At 32.6% G+C, this 18,257-nt stretch overlaps 2 protein-coding genes across 2 annotated transcripts; one reads left to right on the top strand and one right to left on the bottom strand.

Moving 5' to 3' along the window:
• Window positions 1-3,536: 3,536 nt before the first annotated feature.
• osi (electron transfer flavoprotein regulatory factor orsai) lies at window positions 3,537-4,924 on the bottom strand. The gene is made up of 2 exons (XM_090120527.1): window positions 4,647-4,924; window positions 3,537-4,566 (listed from the first exon to the last, which is right to left on the bottom strand). Exons 1-2 carry the CDS (start codon window positions 4,689-4,691, stop codon window positions 4,357-4,359), a joined length of 255 nt encoding a protein of 84 aa, XP_089976653.1. The 5' UTR covers window positions 4,692-4,924; the 3' UTR covers window positions 3,537-4,356.
• A 2,984-nt stretch (window positions 4,925-7,908) lies between these two features.
• On the top strand, window positions 7,909-18,246 carry LOC149908945 (cilia- and flagella-associated protein 44). Its single transcript, XM_090101512.1, has 30 exons — window positions 7,909-8,061; window positions 8,212-8,377; window positions 8,766-8,928; window positions 9,225-9,379; window positions 9,453-9,616; window positions 9,952-10,082; window positions 10,357-10,461; window positions 10,698-10,847; window positions 10,945-11,004; window positions 11,096-11,338; window positions 11,762-11,938; window positions 12,215-12,406; window positions 12,476-12,618; window positions 12,823-12,956; window positions 13,236-13,416; window positions 13,754-13,919; window positions 14,197-14,300; window positions 14,411-14,516; window positions 14,593-14,765; window positions 15,149-15,358; window positions 15,432-15,542; window positions 15,799-15,967; window positions 16,154-16,327; window positions 16,411-16,608; window positions 16,689-16,821; window positions 16,895-16,994; window positions 17,068-17,170; window positions 17,286-17,405; window positions 17,571-17,769; window positions 18,059-18,246. The coding sequence occupies exons 1-30, from the start codon at window positions 8,028-8,030 to the stop codon at window positions 18,244-18,246; spliced, it is 4,452 nt and encodes a 1,483-aa protein (XP_089957638.1). The 5' UTR covers window positions 7,909-8,027.
• Window positions 18,247-18,257: the final 11 nt, after the last annotated feature.

Genomic DNA, 18,257 nt, shown 5'->3' with positions numbered 1-18,257 from the left:
CCATTTTATACAGGGTGTACCAAAAAGTAGTGATGAACGGAAGCTGAGGGGTAGAGGACCTAGAGGGCTATCCGAATCACCCCCATGTATGTTATGCGATTTTTCGTATTTTCGGAGTTATGACGATTTTTTCAATTTTTCACCTATCGCCGAGTACGATGATATTTTCACTAATGCTGACGTCAATGATTGCGGAAGATGCTTGATTTTTTTTGTGTGCTAAGCTGAAAGATAGGCCAATTCAGTATGGTAACATTTACTATCGTTAGATCTTTGAATGGAATAAAAAAAAGAATTAAATGGCAAGAAAGATAAAATTACCCAGTATGTTCACCACTTCAAGGGCCCGTAAAAAAATAAAATCACATAAAAAAAGTTTTCCGTTTGACTTTTAAAAACTTGCTCTATCTATCAGATAGCTACCCTGAAAATTTCATTTTATTATTCAGACGGCTTCAATCGAAAAATTTAAATCTAAATGTGGTAAGTGCAAAAATTGAATTAACATGATGATCATTAAAACCAATAAATAGGTGTTTAAATTACCAGAAATTTTTAAAATAACCCCGATGTTGCTCAATGCAAGTGCGACATCACCGTAAAAAGTTGTCTTTTAAATGTCTGAATGCCCTTTCATCATTTTTAATGGTTTCTTCTGATACTATGAATTTCCGGGTTATTTCGTTCAAATTGTGGCAGTCTCTCGTCTTTGTAGTATCCCCACGGAAAAAAATCAATAGGGTTTATGTCCGGGGACCGTGCAGGCCAGGCTAAAGGGCAAAGATACCCTGAAAGATGGATTGGTCGTTGCAGCCTGCGCATGCGCCGATGAAGCCTGCCTTAAAGCCTGGCCTCCACGGTCCCTCAACCTAAACCCCATTGATTTGTTTCAATGGGAATATTAAAAAGACTTCGGCTACTTGAGAGAATGCCACAATTTAGACGAAATAACCCGGAAATTCATAGTAGCAAAAGAAACCATTAAAAATGATAAAAGGGCATTCAGACATTTAAAAGACAACTTTTTACGGTGATGTCGCACTTGCATTGAGCAACAGCGGGGTTATTTTAAAAATTTCTGGTAATTAAACACCTATTTATTGGTTTTAATGATCATCATGTTAATTCAATTTGTGCACTTACCACATTTAGATTTAAATTTTTCGATTGAAGCCTTCTGAATAATAAAATGAAATTTTCAGGGTAGCTATCTGATAGATAGAGCAAGTTTTTAAAAGTCAAACGGAAAACTTTTTTTATGTGATTTTATTTTTTTACGGGCCCTTGAAGTGGTGAACATACTGGGTAATTTTATCTTTCTTGCCATTTAATTCTTTTTTTTATTCCATTCAAAGATCTAACGATAGTAAATGTTACCATACTGAATTGGCCTATTTTTCAGCTTAGCACACAAAAAAAATCAAGCATCTTCCGCAATCATTGACGTCAGCATGAGTGAAAATATCATCGTACTCGGCGATAGGTGAAAAATTGAAAAAATCGTCATAACTCCGAAAATACGAAAAATCGCATAACATACATGGGGGTGATTCGGATAGCCCTCTAGGTCCTCTACCTCTCAGCTTCCGTTCATCACTACTTTTTGGTACACCCTGTATTTAACACAATACCTCATGTTTAATATCCTTAGATGTTATATTTATAAATAAAATGAAATATCTCTCTATTCTTTCGGTTAAATGTGCTTGTCATTCTATGTTTTCAACGGTACCATAAAGTACCCTCGTATGTTAAAAATACCTAACTACATACACTTGAAAACAATGTAAATAAGTTGAATCCTGTTAAATTTATTACATTCTATTTTACTATGATAAGTGTTATTAGTAATTATGTATAAACCTTTAAATCGTAATCGACGTGTTCCTCTTGAGAAGAGAGTATTAATGTAACGATGTATCTATGTAGAAATTGCTTCATGTTGAGAGTTAATATTAATGTTTCTCCGATTCATTTTATTCCTCAGACTCCTTCTTGCGAGGAACGAAGGCCTATGTGTGCTTTGATTATTTTACATGACATTCGTTTTCAAAAGGTTTCCGTCGTTATAGATAAATCCTTCTTATTGTTTTCGATTACATTGTTAAGAATTATTATTTAGTTGAAACTAGTTCCAAATAAATAGTGTTAAGGAAAATGTATTATACAAATATATTACATATTGAATTATTTATCGAAGTAGAGTTTGTAAAAACAATTTTTAATATATTACTGCTACAAAAATTTATATCATCAGCATTAATATAATCAAAAACGTTTTCATTGTACCACTTCACCTTTATATTTAAAATTGAAATGTATCTATTTATTGAATGTTGTAATGACTGTTAAATTATTTTTGTCGTTTTTCTTAGAAGATGTGTTTAAGAAAATACGTACGTATCGCATGTAAAAAGCTCGCTTCTTTTATTTCATAAATACATTGTTCTATTTTCATTTATTACATTATAGTTGGTTAATGATAGATAAATAAACCGTAACTATTTATGGAACATTAATTATAAATTATTCTATTAAAAATATACCTGATTAGCTAAAGCTTGACTGTTGTTGATCTCAATTTTGTGTTATTGTGTATATAATGTAATCACATGTTAAAAATTACGATCACGTATTATATTACATAGGAGTAGGAATGAAGTCGGGCTTTAAGTATGTAGAAGAGCACCAACACGAAATATGTAGACATGTGGTTCGAGTTCTGTATTTACCAATAAATATAGTTATGTTAATAAAACATAGTTTGTACTTCTAGCATTTGCAATGACTATCCTGAAAATACTCGTACTAAGTAGAACTTACTTAGTACAAAATTAGACAGTCGCTTGTTGGAGCCTACCTTATTTAGCTTTCAAATTTAATGCATCCACATGTTACACATGAGCAATACTTTTTATGAGTGAAAAGTTATGTTTCGCTTCCATTGAATAAAGTTTTATTCAAAATTATTTAAACGAGAATATTCTCGATGGTAATTGTATTACCATTAGAGTACATTTTATTGAACTGAACACAAAATTTACGAATTATTGATAGCTTATTTTTTAATAAAAGAAAACGATATACATTTATCGATATGATCACCGCCACAAAAAAGTGCGCAATAAATTATTTTTTCTTTTTATATAAATGCTACATGCATGTTTGGGAATGTGGGAAGTTATGGCATAATTAGTTTTTGTGACTGCATCTCATTATAAAATATAAATACTGAGTACATCGAAATAATACAAGGGTTTTGTCACATACTGTTAATACATACATTTTCTATGATGGAATAAGAAATTAACTGATAATATTTATTCAAAAATAATATACAAAGCTCAATCAAATTAACAGTTTGTAGTTCAATTTAAATGGCTAAATTTGAATCTTCTTCTACCTAAACCATGCTTCAATTTTACTCTTAAAATTCCCTATTAAGGATTATTTCAAGTTTTATATAATTGTGACTGCGATTGTTAACATTCTAAATATCATGAAGGATCATAATAGATAAGAATCATACTACAAAATTAAATTAAACATAGTTTATTAATCAAAATAAGGTATCATTTAAAAATATCACTATAAAGGTATGTAGATTTGACAATATGTAACAATTTAAAGTGTCTATAATACAATAATAGCATAGAAGTTAGTGTTTTATTTCTTTATAAAAAATTATGAACAACAATATATAATTGTTCCTCAAACTCCTTAAAAAACATAAGGCCAAATGTTCTTAACAAAACGTATATTAAAAAATTATAAAAATATTATCGAAGACTTATGTAATCTAGTTTTTCAATATTATAATTACTGGAAACGATATCAGCCTGAAATTACATTTCAGGATGTGTTCTTTATACATGAGGTTTATATTTCCTATATTAAGTACATTTATTTAATTGAAATTGGTTAAACACAATTTGTCTTTAGTATTAAAAATTTTTGTCAGAACTGAACAGTCAGAGTTTCAAACATTGCTGAATATATATAGTCAATATTGTAACATGCTACAAAAGAATTCAATTATTGTTTACCTTATTGTTTACATTTAATTATTTTTTTCCATGATTGTCTGTCTTTTTAGGAGTTCTTAAGCACAACAATATAAAGAACAATATTCAAAAATATGTATAGTGATGACAATTTCATGTAGTGTGAAATAAAATTTCAATTAAAAAACGAAACTATTAAAAATTATATTATCCAATTATATTTGTATTGGTAGTACCTTTGTTACAAAACCTAAAAACTTGAACAATTGGAATTTAATCCAAATAATATTGCTACAATGGTTTGGTATTGAGATATATTTACATTATACAACATCAATTTTAAAAAATAATTTTAATTGTCGTCGTAATACCTACGTTTTAATGTCCTATACTTTTTCAATTTATACAGGGCTTCAATTTCTTTTGTGACAAATTCACCATGTTTTATCATCATTTCAATTTTTATTGGATCAGTCTCTTCACTATTCTTCGTAAAAACTTTATGCAATCGTTTTCTAAAGAGGTCATAACCCTGAGGCCAATCTCTCCCTAAGTATAATAACTGCAAAAGAGGATTATTATTAACCAAAAAGGTCAATACAAATAACTAAACAATAAACCAAGGAATAGAATGAAAGTTACCGTCTTGTAAAGATTAAGTACAGCTTTTCTGTGTGGTTGAGACATAATCAACTATTTGTTGTATATAAATTTCAGTCTAAAGTCCAAATTAAAAACTTGTAATGTGTACTCAGTGCAAGTAGAAGACTTACTACTATACAGCTGATGTAATCACTTAAGATAAATGATACAACTGATATTTGTATTCCTTGAAAATGTGAAAAACTGGCAAATTGATAATAATTTTAGACACAATATTTACAAAATACCATTCGTTCCAAAGTACTCTAAAGTGTCAAAGTCATTTCATACGTCATAACATCATCAAAATATTATGTCAACGTCACAATGACAACCACAGATTATAGTACCTCTATGTCTCGGAGCCTTGTTAATTGCTCCGAGCTCTATGATATTTTCTTCAGATTTTTAAATTCATATAGGTAGTTTGAATAATTGAAATGTGGTAAGTAAAATTATTAAAAAGAGAATAATTATTTTATCCGCACCAAACAACACATTCCACGATCTGACCAAAGAGAATACAAAATATACTGATCTGACATCATAAATGACGTTTTACAAGGCATGACTGCAATCTGCATGGCTAACCCCTGTGCTAACCCCTCTTGTTTGTTGTGTTTGTATTTGGTTTGTATATAATTATAATATACAAACCAAAAAGCCTGTGCAAAAAGCTTATAATATCTAAAAATTGGGCTAGCCACACAGGCTGAGTATATAATATGTTCTGTGCACAGGCTAACCAATACGGTAAAACCTGCTAGCTATGCCAAAGGTTGCAGACTTTGCCATAGCCAACTTCTGAGGGAAAAAGTGTAGTCACATCTTAATATCAGTTTTTTGTCATGTATGCATGCCTTTATAGTAAAATTTATGAGTTAAATGGCAACACCGAATGAGATGTGGCAACCCAGCTTGTTTTTGAGATTTCATTTTCGGCGGTTACTTTTTTCGAATGTTGGCGGTATGAAACTAAGTGCTCCGGAACTTTTACAAATACAAACGGGAAAAGCATTGCCTACGTAAGTATTTTTTTGATATTATGTTAACATAATGTTCTTCAGCTAAATAAAAGCTGATTTACTGTGCTACAAGCTACCTTTACTTCGCAATTGGTATTGGTAAATTCAACAACCCCAATCACAACGTCTGTGATGGTGACTTTGCCATGTTTTGTTGGAGGTTAGGGCTGCCACTCTGCCTGCTGATGAATAGTTTAATTAAATTGTCATTTTAAGTACCTACTGACTGGTGAAAAAAAAATGTAAATAGTTAGGTAGCCAGGTATGAAATACACAGTGCATGTGCTTAGATGAAGGTTGTTTTACAAAAGGTATTTACATATTTATTTATTTATTTAATTATTTATTGCATACACAAAAGAAATAGAGACACATAAAGTACAGCTAATAGGAAATAATGTGTACAAACGGATTTTAAAACTTGATTGGATTGGTTCCTATCATGTTTAAAATAACAACAATTTTTATATTCAATAAGAATTTGTCATTGTTTAAATCATGGACGTATACGGACATGGACGGACGTATACGAATATAAAAAAAGACGGACGCCGTTTTACGAACAAACAACGTGAAGCCACCGTAGTAAGCTAGCGATCGTGTAAAGACAATGAACACGCACACACTCTCACCATAGTAAGCTAGTCGGCCGCCATTACGTCGTGAACTACCGACTGATTAACTGCGTCACTGTTTCACAAAAAATATTTAAAATGCCGTCTTGCGTGGTTAAATGGTGTCGCAACAGTACAATTTTAAATAACAAAACACAAGGGATTCATTCCACAGGGAAGCAAGTTATTTCTTTTATGTTTTAATGACAAAATTATTACGGCAAAATTTATAGAAAAAAATACAGCCGCCATCGTCATCAACACAGCTGTTGCCATGGCAACATGGCACACACACATGGATGTGTCGCCGCCATTATTAAGCTTCACTCCATGTATAAGCGATATACCGTCCGTCTTTTTTTATACGTCCATGGTTTAAATCTTTTAGGAATGTCGTGTAATGTGTGATATTAAAAAAAAAGTTAGTTAGTTTAATGAATACTATTTTTTTTTTTGTTTTATTATGTAAAACAATTCAAAGTTAAGAAACTAACTAGAAGTAATTGATTCTTTTTTTTTTTTCACTTTTACTAAATTGTTCCTACTACGAAAACATTTTTATTTGACAACCCTAACCCTAACTTCTTCTTATATCCATACTATAATATTATAAAATGCGAAAGTAACTCTGTCTGTCTGTCTGTTACTCAATCACGCCTAAACTACTGAACCAATTTGCATGAAATTTGGTATAGATATATTTTGATACCCGAGAAAGGACATAGGATAGGTTTTATCCCGGAAATCCTACGGGAACGGGTTTTTCTCTGAAAACGCGGGCGAAGCCGCGGGCGGAAAGTTAGTAGGAAATATTTTGGAAAGGTTGGTGAATTTGCCACCTTCTTAGAGAGTTAAATTACCAGTGCTAAATAATATAAAGTTTTTACTTTATTTACGGGATATAGGAAGTGTGCAAATATATTACTTTTTAACCTCATAAACTCCAAAAATTTCATTTTTCCTTTCATATGGCAAATTTACCAGAAGTGACAGCTAACTTTGCCATAATTGTTTTTATGCTTAAAATATTATAATTTACAAAAATGAAATAGATATTTAGTAATAATGTAAATTTTTATGAAATTTTCATTTCAATTTTCATGAAATTCTACGTCTAGGTGCAGGTTACTCATTACGTTTTCATACAATTATATTTTTTTAAAGCGAATCAAACTTTTTGATACATGAAAAAGTGGCAATACTTTGCCACAGCAGGTTTCACGGACGCCATGACCACAGATTAAGTGCCGGACGGTACTTAATCTGTGGTCATGGCGTTATTTCCAATTTTCGCTCCCGCCAAATGTTCTAGTAGCACCACATAGCACTTTACTAACTAGTATGTGAACTAGTAACTAGTTATTAGGTACTATTTATTTATTCATGTGGTACGACGACGACGCGGTTATGACACAATTTATGACGACGATAGTAGCAACTTTCATATTTTTTATAATATTGTATTACTTTATTTATTATTACACAACAGATTACGAATCCCATAATCAAAATTAGCATAGAGGCTGTAGACCTGTGCTGTAGACGTAGTAGTAACGTGGTAGTCTGTGGTGTGTTGGTTTACTACCGTAACCAACTACGTCTACAGCTTGTATCCTAGCAACATACTTTGTTATTATAATAATTGCTGTGTTATTATCACTTATTAAACAGGAATACCTACTTTAAAAAATACCCACGGAGGACCTTATAGTAAAGTTACCTTAAAAATATAAATATTTAAAATGGCAGATGAAGAACCTGGCGAGCACGGCGAAGGTAATGACTATAAGCATTATTTCAGATATTTTTGTTTGTTGGTTGATTGTATGTCCCGAATGAAATCTCCCATTCCTATCCCATTATCCTTTTGAATGCTACCAAATGCTACAAAAATAAACATACCAATATTATTAATATCTATTTAAGAAGGCGAAGAAGAAGAAGAACAGGAAAAAGTTGAAGAACCCATAGTGGAGGAAGAAGAGATAATCGAAGAAGAATCCATTTTAACTGAATATGACCCAGATGAATTTTTATCTGGTGCCGTAACTAGCTTAGATTCTACGATTCCTGATGATCTATTTGAATTTGAGTATCCTTTCAATCAGAACAATAAGTACTTAGATCTTTAAAATAACGCAACAAATTTTTATGCGGTTTTTTTTAATATTTAATAAAGAGATATATAAGAGCGTTTCTCGAGCAAGGTTTTATTATATAATTTATTAGGATTTGGACAAAGCGAGCCAAGCCGTGGACGGAAAGCTAGTTTTTACTAAGTAAATGTATTTTTGCAATGGCATTTTTTAAGCTGTGAATTCAATTATTTGTTTTAATCACTATTAAACCTAGTAAGCTCAAACATTTCTTTGACTTATTAAAATTAATTATCGATGTTTTCGAAATACCTAGTTAAATAATACTAAAGGATTGTTCTTACCTTTGTAAATATCAAAATGTTTTCCTTGACTTTGTGTAAGACATTCCTACGGGTATAACTGCCACAAATATTTCAATCTTTGTGCGTGCGACGATAGTGTAGTCTGTTGGTCTTCAGGAAGCATTATAACTTTTATGGACGTGAATACTAAACAAACATGGTTTCGTAGAAGCACTACTGGTGGATCAGTCGGCAATATCACGGTATTATTCATCCCTATCTATATAATATACTATATTTTACAATAAGTAAAATTTTTATTAACTTAGATAATGTCTGTAATTTCATGTTCAAATTACGCAGTAAGTACTATCGACTCACAGGACAATAACTAATCACTAGAACTGAACAAAATTATTGGTAAATTTACTAGGCAACATAAAGGCTATCTTTTATGACGAAATTTTCTTATGATTCACACGGATTAATGTCATGCTATTTTTCTACGAAAAATTTTACCAAATCTTTATTAATTATAATAACAATAATTTTTTATTAGTCATACAGAAAAGACCCTAACTATAGAATCGCAATAGCAGAAGGTAGAGAAGGTCCCAGAGATCCCATTATATTACTTTATACTTGGCCCCAAATGGACATAGACGCAGTATTGCGCGATGGAACAGCCAATGCCTATTCAATTCTGGACTTTAGGTCTGTACGCTTAATGTTGTGATATTTAAAGTCATGTTACGCTACTTAAATTGTATTGAGATATTTTTATTAGCCCTGATGGAGAGCTCCTTGCATCTGTAGGAAAGGAACCAGATTATAACTTAACAATATGGAACTGGAAAAAGCATAGGATTCTCCTACGTACTAGTGCCTTTACATTTGACGTTAATACGGTTATGTTCTCACCGTATTGTCCTGGCCAGCTTACAACTGCGGGTAAATATTCTTCACAATTACTTAAAACTTGTTGGAAAAATTTCATGAGAATAATTTGAATGTTAGTGCTTACGTATTTTTGACGTGACAACGTCTTATAATTCGATAGAGCCGCGTGCACGCACGAAAAAACATGACTCATGCGGCGTTACCTCGCTCTGAGGCGTTCCATGTAAGGCTTGAAGTGCGAGCGAGAGCGCGGAACGAACGACAAAGAAGCACAATCGGACGTTGTCACGTTCAACTATCGTCAGTAAACCGACTTTACAGACAACCAATTTTTTTTGCTGTATTACAAGAACTTGACCGGTAAAACAATATGAATAATTTTTTAGGGGCTGCACATATAAAATTTTGGAAAATGGCTAATACGTTTACGGGACTTAAATTAAAAGGAGAACTTGGAAGATTCGGTAAAACAGAAATTTGTGACGTGTTGGGTGTTTACCCAATGCCTGATGAAAAGGTGTAGATACGTATTATTACAATTTCAAACTAGCTTCGATTTAGATCATAATATATAAAATATACGAAGTCCTTATTTTACATTACAAGCCACTTACTACTTCGCAGCAATATATCTGTTAACTTCTTTTAATTCTCGCATAATTGATAAATTATAGGCGTAACAACTTAATTAACTATTAAGCTTATAACTTTTTTGTCGAACTTCTATTATTTTTATTTTGTTTCGTTCAATTTGCAAGTACATACATACCTACGTGTAATTTCTTTTATAGGTTTTATCTGGATGTGAATGGGGTAATGTCTTAGTCTGGGAAGCTGGTCTCGTGAAACTGGAAGTTACACAGCGTGGACGGAAAACTTGCCATAAAGCTCCCGTGGTCCGTATAACCTAAACTAAGTTAACTGCCTATATGAATTCATTTTCTATGTCATTTTTTAAAACCATTATCAACATTTATATCAATAAATTCGTTTTTATGAAAAGTGCGTATTGTTAAGCATAAAGAAATAAATAGGAACATTTTGAAACAAACGATTTGTTACCAATTTGTTCCTCCCATAGAAGTGTATTATCTCTTTGAAAGTATTTAGTATCTTCTAATATTTTATGTAGATTCAATTCATGCTGAGTCCAGCTGGAGATGAAGTGACAACTATAGCTCGAGACGGTTGCGTGCGCGCCTGGTACTGGGATACTGTGGAACAAGCTGACCCACCTGAAGACGATCCTTACGTCGAACTCAACCCCGTCGCTGAAACATGTGTAATTTAATCAAATTACGTTATTAAAGTAGAAATTAAATAACTCTTGGAGCGTTTTGCGACCTGTCTTCTTTTTCATGAAATTTTTTTAAATTTAGGTGCCAGGCTGCCAAATTATGTGTTTGAAACATCAGAAAGATATGTTTTGGTATGCACAAGTAAGTATGGATAACTTGATCTTCGTGGATGCGTATCATATTGGTTGAAGTTTTTCAGTAGGTATAATATATTTTTCTGAATTTCTATAAGGATGGTAACGGAGGACTCTGGACGGTGGAATTGGAAATAGATAAAATAGAATGCAATCACCGGAAAGTATTGACTTGTCACGCTGGTGCAATCGTCGCTATGGCTGCTCTCCGCTCTCATCCGATCCTGGTCACGGCAGGACAAGATGGCGCTCTACAAGCATACAATACTGAAAGCTATGCACTGCTTGCTAGATACCAGTTTCAGGCAGGTGTTACGTGTATGCTGTATCCACCGGTTGATGTAAGTTTTACTGATGTGCTGAATTTATTTTTCATTTAGTTCGCAAATAAAACAGTTACGCATACGTCAACGAAATTCGAAGAAGATTGAACTCTTAAAACGATAAAACGATATTCTAGCATTCTTATTATTTTGGACTTTGGATTAGCTTTTTCTTAACTTCTTAAATTTATGTTTTAATTCATGCAAACTTGGGATCAATATTAGGGAAGGAACAGGTCCCCTTAATACAGGTTATACCTAGTAAGGGGGCCTGAACCCCAATCCAATATGTCAAACTTATGTATGAATTCAAATAAAGATTTTATTTATTTTATTTTATTTATTTAGCAGAAACTGATGTTATGAGAGTTTTCCGAAATTTTATGTGAATCGCAGACAAAGAAGATTTTTGAAGATTATTTTTATGGTCAATGGTTACAGGTGGATGAAACATCTTGCATCATAATAGTTGGTTTTGCGGATGGGATAATGCGTACGTTATTCATTCATCCCGATCGTCTCCTGGCTCAGACGACGTTGGTCGAAGTTCGAGTACATTCTGCACTCACTATTCATAGCGAAGACTCCATTCATGCGGATGTTCTCGATTTAATATGCGTAAGTTTCAACTTTATTTTGCACAGTAATATTTATTTATTACTGAAAATAGCCACCACGAATAAGTTATAAATGAAAATATATAGGGCGAGGCACTAACTGCGATTTTTTCACATTTATTTATTCGAGAATTCTATTTGCGATTTGCTTTCATGAATAGACGAATTAATATTTAATAACAGCAGAATATTGGCACAGAAAGATTTAAGACTGCAGAATAGTAGAAAAGGAAACAAAACCGCAGAAAAACCAATAATCGTTTATTTCTATTTGCAGTTGCTCAAGCCTCACTCTAAATCTCTTACACAAATAACAATAAATGAACAACGAACATTACTTGTAACTTGCGGTGAAGATAGTACTATATTCATTTATAGACTGGTGATCGATACTCCCTTCAGACTGCATAGATTAGGATTTATTGAAACTCCGAACAACATTGCTTATATGACATGGAAACCAGAGGAAGTAAGATATAAAATAGCATCACTTGATAAATTTTATGTTCTTGTATTGTAATTTTATCTACTTTTACAGGAACGTGTGATACTTTTATGTGGACAAGTAGGATTTATTATGGAAGCATTATTACCGGACGTACCTATTCGTGATTATTCACAGATAACAACATTCAAATTGGATTTTGTGTCATACAAAGAGATACTCGTGAAGAAACATTTGTAAGTTAAAGCTTGTATCTATTCAGTTGCAAGCAACGACAACACTATCTATACTGAATTTCTTGTCGATTCTTCTCGGAAGACAAAACATTCTGAATCGACAGAACTAAAAATAATATTAATAAGTTTTCAAAAGTTTAACGTACATTATCAAATAGACGTGAATCACATAAATACTTTTAAATTGTTTTGTTCAATCATCAGTATGCGAAATCGACCTTTTCCGACTGAAGAGGACTTAGCAAGTATTGATGAAGAAGCAATTAAAGCTAAGGAAGAAGCGGAAAAAGAGAAAGACGACGATGAAGAAGAAGAGTGGCTGGGAGAGATACAATTAAGTATGCATAATGCATATATTAAAATTATTTTAGGATGCTAACTTTTTAATAAAAATAAGAAAGATAATAGTCTGGCTCTTGTTCTTTCTTTCCAAGTAATGTAGGTGCGCAAAATGCAAGTAAAAAAGATCAAAGATCCGTAAATTAAAGTGATTCACGTAAAGATTGAACAAGAATAGCATCAGAATATTTTTAATTGCTAAAAAAAATATCACATTAAGTATACGAAATATTATTGTCTACTCCTTGATATACTTTAAAATAACTCCTAATTTATAGTGGAAAGTGAAAGCATGTTAGGAACTACGATCACATGGGCGCAGTACTGTGAGGAAGGTATCTGGGTTGTCCAGCGTGGTACCGGGGCACTGTTTTTGGTTAAACCTGGAAATAATAAAATTTTGAAATACGGTCCTTTTCCTGGTGCATGGTGTGATGATTTGACGTCTCTAAAGTTTGTGTAAGTTGCTGTATTGATAAATTTTATTTGGAAGAGGAAATTACGTATAGTTTTTATTCAATCGTAAATAAAATTCTTAAGAGATCAATATAAAACAAAAATACTAAGTACTACTTGTATTTTTGTTTTATACTTACCAGCCCCTCACTGGTTTTCAACTCGGCTTAAGCCAAGGGAAAAACAAACAAAATATAATATTAAATTCAATAATATGTCACTGTTTTGGATGAAGATTTTTTCACTCTGTAATTATGGAGCCTTCCGCTGGAAAAATAAATTCCAAAACTGATCCAAAAGTTAAATAAATAAAATAAACAGATATAAATTAACTTTACAGTTGCGATAATCGTTATTTGATTGTGGGTACTAATACTGGCTATATAAGAGTTGTCCGAATGCCAACTGAAGAGGAGGACTCTCCTGAACAGCATCACATGATATGGATAATGGCGCAACAGAAATTATTGAAGAAATTGAAAGGCAGACGTTTAGCGAAAGAAGAGGTATATCATTAAAAATATATGTTTCGGATGAAGACTTTTCACTTTCAATAATGTTACTTGAAGGCATATTCTATATACACTGGTAACAGTGATCTTACTCGTAAAAAGATAGTATGAAAAATTACTACAGCCCCTCTAGCGGCCACGTACCTAAATAACTTTTTTCCGACTTATCTGCCGAAGATCTTTTTTTTCAATTTGGCAAATATTGATGCTTTCCGTATCCTATGTTTGATATTTAATACCTTTCTTTTAAGTATGAATTAAACTATTTCAGCCTCAACCTACGCCTCGCATTGATTTTCACGACTGTTATTATTTACCCATGCATGACCGTTATACAGGAGCTGTTACATGCTTAGAATTCAGTTCTGATGGAAAGTAAGCATATTCAATTTAAACATACATATTTTTATTAAAATGTTATAAAATTACTTCGTATTTTCTTAATTTACTTTAAATGTATTGGTTGCGTTTTACAAAATTCACAGGCGATTTTATACAAGCGGTGCAGATGGAAATATTTTCTCGTATATTGTTAATTTTGAAGAGAATCTCGTTCCGTCGTCTCCACGACGAAAACTTACAGAAATACCAGTAAAATACTTTTCTAATTAAATTACTTTTAAAATTTAAACATAAACGGTATGAAATAATACTTTTTTTATTGTAGAAAGTGGAAAGAGTTCGAGAACCTAGCACACTAGATGGAGAACTTATGTCTCATGAACAATTGAAACAAAAGGAAGAATATGATAAAATGATGGCTATTGCTAATGCGCATAAGAAGAGAGTACGGGACCAACTTGCGGAAATTTCTGCTGAATATAGCAAAATAATAAAAGCGTTTGTATTAAATCTTATATATATAAAAATGAATCGCAAAATGTGTTGGTAAGCGCATAACTCGAGAACGGCTGAACCGATTTCGATGATTCTTTTTTTATTATATTCCTTGAAGTACGAGGATGGTTTTTATGTAGAGAAAACGTAAATATGTACCACGGGCGAAGCCGGGGCGGACCGCTAGTATTTTTATAAAAAAACTGAAATCGAATTTAATGTTTTTACTATAACTATATGATTTAGAATCTTATAATTGTCAAATTTCAACCCGATCCGTTCAGTGGTTTGGGCTGTGCGTTGATAGATCACTTTGTCAGTCAATCAATGAGTTTTATATATTTAGTGAATATATTTTTTTAATGATTTCTATATACATAATACAGTAACCGAGCGCTCCCATACTCGCAACAAATCGACGTTACTCTAGATCCTCGGCCATTACAAGTACAAGAACAAGAGTTAGATGAGTGTAAGGCGTTAACTAAACGAAAATTAGCGCACCAGCTTGAAGCATCAGATCTTGGGTTGCATAAAATGTATTCTAGGAATATCATACAGTTGGACGTATTTCCCTTTACCCTGAAATGTATCAGGTAAGTAAATAAATTGCGTATAATTATTTGAGTTTTCTCAGTTTCATAATGAATTACATGAAATACTTTAAAGGGATCCAGAAGTCATGATCAGGCCGTTGAGGCAAAAGAATCTATCGCAAGCCTTCTATGACCAATTAGAAGAAGTTCATCAGAAAATGGCAGAGGCAGCTTTACGGGGACGGTAAAAAGAATTAAATTTGATGTTTAAACTTTTACATGTATGTATTTTAGTTCCTAAATAATTTTTAAACTATTTTCATGCTGTCATAAAGGGATATTAATTTACTAGCATTAGCTGAGGCTACTTTAAAGTAAGTATCTTATTAGAACTTAAGAGCATAATATGCCTTGACTGCTTTATTGGGTTGGTGCATGCTTATAAAAAATATCTCTGCTTAAATTTTTAGTAGTTTACTAATTCGCAAATTTGTATTTAGTCGTGCAGAATCAACAGCTCGAAGAGTGGCTGCTAGAAAATCATCATGGGGTCCACCAAGAGTTGCATCATTTCTGCTCGGCCTTCCGCCAAAACCACCGCATCCATTGAAGAAAGCTCTTCGGAATTACCATATCCGTCTGAACAGACATCATCTTCAATTTATTGAAGTAAATATAAACTTAAATATGGTGACCATTAAACATCACATTTTTATTATAAGTTTAGGGAATGAAAATCTATTGATATCCTTCCCTAGACAGATAATTAATTTAATTACGAATGTTATATTTAATTAAGATACTAAAAATCTTATTTTATGATTACTATATAAATAATATTGATTTAACAATTAGTGGCAAGAGCATCTATCTCGAAAACCGGATCCAAATGCAATGCCACCTGGAGCAGCAGAAGCTCTCAAAGAAGCTGAAGCGACAATTGGAAACCGTTTACTAAAAACACAACCGGACTACGTAGCTCCCCCTGGACACAACACTCAATTACGAGTTTGTCTTGCTAGAAAAGAAGTAAGGATAAACTCGATTATTTAAAATAAATATTATTTACGAGACAATCCTTTAAATTATAAAATTACACTAATTATTTCTAGATCTACGATACTAAACGTGCTTTCAACGAAAAAGTACTACAACTGCGAGAGCACAAACTAAAACTTGTAAAACGTATGAAAGATATTGGGGAAAGATTAGCTGAAATAAGAGTGGAAATCCCACCGAAATTAGCCAAACCTCCTCCACCAATACCTCAAATAGACGATGATTTGGAGTTTCCTGAGAAGAATTTGGAGGTATTAATCTCGAATTACTTTTTTTTTTTCGATATCTAATTCCATAATTACTTAATTACTGTGGAAATAAAAACTTACAGATTAAGCCCGTTGTTATAAAAGGAGTTCCAAGAACAGCACCGTCAAGAAAAACAAGTGAAAGGAGGAAATCAACTTTGTATCCTCAACAAAGAATTCGCCCGCCACGTGTTCCACGTTTTGTTCCATTATCTGGTAGCAATTATTGTAAACTTCTAAATGTAGATTTTAATTGGATCCGTTAATATCTGTTAATATGTTTTTGTAGAATCACGACCGCTTGCTGCATCTTGGGAGATACTTAAAGCTAGGCCAGATCAAGAGTCCTTTCCGATTGAAGCTGAAATACGTGAACGACGTATAGAACGGTACGATATAAACTGATAGCATTTAAACATTATTAATAAGATATAATAATTGTATAAAACATGTTTTCCACAGCCATCTGTATGAACAAGATATGCTTCTTGCTGATGCAGAAGTTTCTGTGCAACAGTTTGACTCTCGATTACGACAACTGCAAAGAGAAAGGATTCGTGTTCAGGTAGGTTCAGGTTCAGGTGATTTTCATTTATTTTAATTACCATAAAATAATTAAATAGTCTTTATTATACACATTCTTTATGTCTTTATTGTATGATTGCTATCGCCACATTTAGGAAAAGAATCAATTATTGGAATTGCATTTGTATCAACTGCATAGAGAGATGAATGTTTTAAATCGATTTGAGGCTCATGAAGATCGCTTGGCTGAACGTGTTTACGCAAAACTGATGCAGGTAATTTTTAATTTAAATGTATTCTTATAATAAGAAAATATTATTTCATCCAAAAAGTTCATAGGTATTTTGTAACAAATTGATTTGGACCTGTGATTTGAACTCAATATAGGGTAATGCTATCTATTGCTATGAATATACTCGGTACCTAATTATAATGTTTAGGTCCGCGGTGTCCAAGACCAAATTGCAGACTGTGAACACCGCATTGAAGAACATGAAGCTGAAAAGGAACGTTTGGATGCGGCTTGTCAAGATCTACAAAGGCAATTCAAGAGGCTCGTGCAAGACAATAAGTTTGCAGACTTTTTGCGAAGGATCTTCAAGAAGAAATATCGCCCACCACGTGAAAGGGACGATGATGGTAATTTGTTTTATTAATTTCATTTTTTCTTGATATATGTATACGATGGTTCTCTCCCTCTGCTCTTTACTTAGGTACTACTGTACTCTTTAAATTGTAATATAGATGTATATTTGTTTATGTGTGCGAATATATGTATATTCGCTCCGAAACTATTGATTTCAAAATTATTTTACCTCTAAATGTTTCCTGCTCCGCGTAGTTTAGGTATAATATTGTTAGGCAATTCAGACAGAGCCGTTTCCAATATTTGCTGCACTTATATTTTGGCTTAAATATTTACACTCAGAATCCTCGGAATCTGAGTCGTCGTCGTCATCAAGTGAAGAAGAAGATGAAGGAAGCTTAGACAGTCGGGACATAGGGCCCATTCGCCTCGATCCCAATATCTGTCCAGAAGGGTGTGACGTTGACGTGTACAATAAAACATATGAATTGCGGAATACTAGGTACGTTTTAGAATATGAAATAGTTTGACATTAATATTA

This window comes from Colias eurytheme, chromosome 4 (genome assembly GCF_061535395.1).
Source record: "Colias eurytheme isolate Ceu_HAF_F1 chromosome 4, ilColEury1 Martin Lab GWU primary, whole genome shotgun sequence".
Taxonomy (NCBI): Eukaryota; Metazoa; Arthropoda; class Insecta; order Lepidoptera; family Pieridae; genus Colias; species Colias eurytheme.
The sequence above is the reverse complement of the archived record's forward strand: the minus strand, read 5'-3'. Positions and strand labels throughout refer to the sequence as shown.